Raw genomic sequence first — 5498 nt, forward strand, 5'->3', positions numbered from 1 at the left:
TTAACCTCGGCTCCTTAGGCGAATGAAAGGACTCAAAGGATTTTCGTTGCCCTTGGGTGAACACAGAGATCGCGTGTACGGTAAGGTGACCGTCCCGTCATTCAGGGGGAGACGAATCCTCTGTGTTCGAAGAGCTGTGGAGATATACGCTGCTCAAAAAAGTTCAGAATCATCGAACTTAATTTCATTTTTTTCTGATAGACCTTTCTCGAGATATCAATTAAATCAGAGATCAACACGCATTACGAAACTGGTTTTTTTCCATTTCGCTCTCAAGACATTGAGTTGCTCAAAAAAAGAACAGGAAGAAGGATATCGATACTTCCTATTGGTCGTATTCGACGAACAATAGATTGCACCTGGATAAAACAGGCCAGCCAGATCGGTTTGTAGGCAGAAGTTGCTCCAGTTGCTAAACTGACGTTATATTCGGTTGTCTGTCGACCGAAAGACCGCATACGATTTAAAAAAAAAAAAACAGGTAAATCGTTTACACAGCTACTTATTATAGTCATTCATTTTTATGACGATACATAATTTTGATAGAAAAAGACACAGGTTAATGGAGTGACTCAAGAATCGACCGAGAACTTTTTAAATACTTGAGAAATCCTCTATTTTTCTACATCCTGCATATTTAACGATTATCGCCTTGAACAACTTGTCTACTTCTGGCGATAGAAAAAATGCATTATACGAATTTTGTTTGAGCCTCATCAGGACCATCTGCTGATGTCAATAGCTTTTTGTAGATGGAGGTATGGAGGTACGAAGGTCAACTTTTTTCTTTAAATGGAATGAGCGTGATTCTTCGCTTACATCCTAATGGAGCATTTCAAAACGCGTACATTAACCTATGGTTGAAGGCCAGCGAAAGTCATTAAAAATTAACTACGATGGAAAATAATTGGTTTGAAAGAGCGATCAGGATGTACGACGACAATACGATCCCATGAATTGACGATTCCTGAGAATTACTTCGACTCGTTTGGTATCGGTATTTCCTCATCAAAGGTGTTACGTGGGCAGTAGATGGGATAGACAAAGTATGACAGAGGCTCGTTCTTCTATTATACAATTTTCAAGGATTATTTTTGTATTTATATAATATTTATCGTAACGCATTATTAGATAAAATATAAAATTCGTTGTCATTCTTCGACACACAACTCTAAAATTCAGAGTCTGACGGCACCTTTTCGAAGGCAACCAGGTTTGCAGTGGTGTAGAGACGGTTGAGGTATTGTTGCAACGCCAAAGAATATTCATACGATGCAAAAAAACTTTTTAATAAAACTGAAGGTCGACAATTGTTAACAACAGAGGTAATACGTTTAATAGGTATTCGTTAAATACCAAAAATAAAAGTATCGATCAAATAAAGGTGGATGAATAAACATTTCGTTAAAATGTAAAATATCCTGTACAGTTGGGACAGTAGCATCTTCGCAATTTTATACATACCACGTGCTCAGTCTACCAAAAATTACATTGCACAATGTTCTGACTTCAACTACCGACTAATAGAAATTACCCAGCAAGGAATTTCTAAAAGTGTCACACTATAGCAATTACTCAATCATCATATCCTATCAATTCCTAGTCATTTGCAACGTACATAGAGTTCAACGTTGCGACATCGCGTCGTTTTTAAAAGTTTCGACCGTTCTACATGATTTATCGTTGTTTTTTTTTGTATCTTTACTCATTCCCCCTTCGTCGCAATTTAAAGAGTTCGTAAAAGGCACGTTATTCTCGTCGAGATAAAAATTGCGTTCTCCGATACTTGGGATTAGTCTAGATACTTTTAGAAAGTTAAACCTTTTTCTGCGATGAAGTAACGCATAAATTCTTGATTTTCATCTAGTGTTCTAATCTTTGAAACATACTCGAGGACAAAGTTTACTCCGGGTATTCCCTCTTCTTCCGTGATATCGAAGAAAATGTATGCGGTATGCTTGTAATGATTAGATTATCCAAGTTTTCTAATTATACTAGAATTATTTTTTGCAGCAAATTCATCGACATCGTTCGGTAGGTTCCAGAAATAAATGAAAAGTCAATACAAAGAGGCCTGGATAAAAATAGTTTCGCACAGAGCCAAGAGGCGCGAGAGGCATTCCAGGAGCAGCTTTCCAGTTTGCTGCGGATAGCGGCGAGATTAGAAAAGATCGAAGAGTATCTAGGGTACTTTCGACGGGTCTAACATGGCCTAAGAGGGACTCGTCTATCGTCACTGACGAAGAAGGCGCAGGTGCACGTTGCAGCAGTGAAAGTATCCGCGTGCAGTTACGATCCGGCATCTGTCAATGCCCTCTTGCATAGTCAGTCTTGGTCTAGCGGTGCCGTTTAGCCGGGGACCAGCGATTTGAAGCACGCTCGTCGAAAGTATCGGTGTCCGTCGAGTCTAGACGAGGATCACACTCGGAGTCCAGGTGGATCTGGCCAGTAGGGTACCACGGATCCTTGGAAAAAGTCTTGGAAACGGTCGCAGGTCCAGTTCGATCTCTGAATCAGGTCAATTAACTACGACCACGATGATCGGATCGGCGCTCTGTCTCCTACTCCTCGTTGCGGGTGGTTCGACTACTCTCTCCGTCGATTCGAACCGTGAGTTACTTTAATTTTTTAATCGGAGGACCGCTTATGTCAGCGATTGTTAATTTTTCTAAACTCCTGGCCAGTTTAAACTTTATCGATCCCTCGCCAGCGTACTTTTTCTTTTGATATCGAATAATGTTTACGAATCAGAGTAACGAGAATATTTTCTGAACAATTGTTCAGCAGCATTAAAATGTACGGTTGCATCGGGAAATGTCCAATATCGCGCAGACCGACTTCACCTCTATTGCATAACGTTTTTTTTAGGATGACATCTAATAGCCGCGCAGGCCTTGACGCTTATTTTTCGAAAAACGAAGTGAAATTATATTTGTTTATTTATCGCTAGTGTTAAAAACAAGAAAAGATAGAAATTCGTCGAAACCAGTGTTATGTCGCGACGCAACGATTAAGTATCAATGGCTTACGCGATCGCTTCCTGGTAGACACAGGTCTCTCCGAATCAAGTTTGTAAAAAATTTTCGAGTGAAAGTCTTATAAAATGAGGATATTATCATAATGGATTATACGGAAAGGAAACTTTTTTTTGGAAGGGGGGGAAATCTGGTTTAGTTGTTTATCGTTGGGTGGTGTTTCGTTGCGATTGTTGGGGTTGAAAGTTGGGTGTATCGATGCAGCCAGGTATTGCGTATACTCGCAGCGAATTTTCGCCGGTTGAAAATTGTGCGAATGTTACATAAACGTGCTGCACCCGGTAAGGAGGTCGTGCAAGTGACCCTAAGAAATTTCATTAGGATTTCACAATGTGTAGTTAGAGTAACAAGCTGCTTGGCAACTAGCTTTTCGTGCGAGTAGCGCGCGGTTTCCGCTTACCTCACATCGATATATCCGATATACGATTGCATTTTTTTAATGACACTTTATTAGAATAATAGATCAACTACTTTATTTGACTAGTAATCGTACCGATACTATATGTATATTTTGTGATTTCAGCGGAATACGTGAAGCAGTGTTCGAGGAGCGATCCAAAGTTGAAAGCTTGTCTGATCGATGCCCTCCACCATCTGAGACCATATCTAAGAGTCGGAATACCGGAAATCGAGCTGCCCTCGGTTGAGCCGTTTCGTGTAAGCTTCTTTTACCTTCTTAGAATAATAATAAAATGTATCAATTACCTCTACTCGAGAATTCAGAACATTTCAATATCGATTTCTTTCACATCGGTTACTTCATGTATTACCCCATGCGACTTGTCCTAACAGATGGGCGAGCTGACTCTGTCTCTGACAGGTGGTACAAACGGTTATAAGGTACAGCTACGCGAATTGTTCGTAAAGGGAGCGAGCAACTACACCGTTGAGGACATTAAACTCGGCTCACCCTTCGAAGCTATTGTACGAATGCCAGCCCTTATCTTGGACGCGCATTATTCTAGGTTTGCTTCCATCATTTGTCCGTTTACAATTGTGCTAGCTTTCTTTGGTCATCTCGGCAAATTAAATGTCTCGTTTTGTCGATCGTTCTTTGACATACCTAACGTACAGAACGAATCGTGACTATAAGTTTATATTAAGTAATATATTATGTAGAGTAAACGTTACGTGACTGATACCATTATTCGCTTCTTTTCAATATGTCAGTGCAGGAGTATTAATCATTCTACCAGCCAGTGGTAACGGAACGTTTCACGCTCGTTTCGACGACGTCAAAGCTCTGGTCAAGGGTACCGTTTCCACAAATGCGAGAGATGGAAAGACGTATCTTAACGTTGAAAATCTCGATGTCGTTCTGGATGTGAAACACGTACAAATGAGAGTCCGTAAATTCTTCAACAATAATCGTATACTGAGTAAGTATCCGTGTCAACTTCTGTCGTAAACAAAACATTGAACGTTAAAATATATATAATTATAATAAATATTCTTACAGCCGAAGCAACCAACCTGTTCCTGAGAGAGAACGGACAGGAAGTGCTAAAGGTGATGGAACCACAGTTAAAAAAGAAACTGTCCGTACTGTTTGCTGGCATTGTCAATCAATTGTTACGCCACGTGCCCGTCGAAGTATTCCTGCTACCTTGAACGTACCTTCTCCATTGATATTTTGTTGTTACCGTGGCCGCTGGTATTGTCGACTCTTCTAACAAACGAGCATAAGCTAGCAAGCTACATAAAACAAAAAAAAAGCGGTTAGAATTAGGACAATCTACGTTGTAAGTAGAGGTGTATCGCACGAATGATTTATAATTTGGGTTGTCTGGGATATCGGGGTAATGTGGGCATAGTTAAGTTTACTCTCCAAAATAAAAGAAAATAGTAGTAGTACAACACGTTTGTTTATATATTATAAACGACTATTATGTACGGAATATGTATGTATATAGTTTAATAAGATGGATTTTTATTTGCAAACACGCAACGATCATTGCGAAAAGAAATATGGTAACATGTAGTGGTGCATGTGGCACATATGCGGAGAATATAGGTAGGATGAATTTGATTGTATTCCATTGGAAAAATAGTATGAAATAAACGTAAATATCAATATTTATGTGTTTATCCATGTACATATATGTGCTTATTATATTTCATTACTACGTTTAAAACAGATACCAAACGGATCATCGTAATCGACACAGTCGTCATGAAACCAAACACTATACATACAGTATTCCTCGCATCAAATCTAGCTGCCACTTATATTACAAAAGAACTACATGTTCTACGCGCCACAAGAAATACTTCATATCGCACGAGTAGTACATGTACCCAAAAAACAATTGGTATCTCTGCGAAGTATAATTTTAGTGAAATCTATAACAATGATTGGAATTACTCGTAGAAACAGTAAATATATGTATATATTTGTAACGTGAACTTTGCATTTTTTATTTTATGAGTCAATCGTAACAGAAAATCATTGGAACAAATTAA

The 5498-nt window shown here is 39.0% G+C and overlaps 1 protein-coding gene across 3 annotated transcripts; it reads left to right on the forward strand.

Moving 5' to 3' along the window:
• The first annotated feature begins 1784 nt into the window (after window positions 1–1784).
• Window positions 1785–5111, forward strand: LOC128886022 (circadian clock-controlled protein daywake). 3 transcript variants are annotated; one of them, XM_054140532.1, is made up of 6 exons: window positions 1785–1952; window positions 2039–2610; window positions 3559–3692; window positions 3828–4000; window positions 4206–4414; window positions 4495–5111. In XM_054140532.1, exons 2-6 carry the CDS (start codon window positions 2538–2540, stop codon window positions 4644–4646), a joined length of 741 nt encoding a protein of 246 aa, XP_053996507.1. In that variant the 5' UTR covers window positions 1785–1952; window positions 2039–2537; the 3' UTR covers window positions 4647–5111. The 3 variants fall into 3 exon arrangements, with proteins under 3 accessions (XP_053996507.1, XP_053996506.1, XP_053996508.1); XM_054140531.1 differs by having other exon boundaries at window positions 1785–1945; window positions 2014–2610; XM_054140533.1 differs by having other exon boundaries at window positions 1785–1945.
• Window positions 5112–5498: the final 387 nt, after the last annotated feature.

Source organism: Hylaeus anthracinus, unplaced genomic scaffold, assembly GCF_026225885.1.
Source record: "Hylaeus anthracinus isolate JK02 unplaced genomic scaffold, UHH_iyHylAnth1.0_haploid 11982, whole genome shotgun sequence".
NCBI lineage: Eukaryota > Metazoa > Arthropoda > Insecta > Hymenoptera > Colletidae > Hylaeus > Hylaeus anthracinus.

Bases quoted from the DNA above. Each gene is read 5' to 3' on its own strand.
- LOC128886022 (XM_054140532.1), top strand. From the start codon at position 2,538: ATGATCGGATCGGCGCTCTGTCTCCTACTCCTCGTTGCGGGTGGTTCG. The intron at 3,693-3,827 runs GTAAGCTTCTTT...TTGTCCTAACAG, and splicing joins CCTCGGTTGAGCCGTTTCGT to ATGGGCGAGCTGACTCTGTC. The intron at 4,001-4,205 runs GTTTGCTTCCAT...TCAATATGTCAG, and splicing joins TTGGACGCGCATTATTCTAG to TGCAGGAGTATTAATCATTC.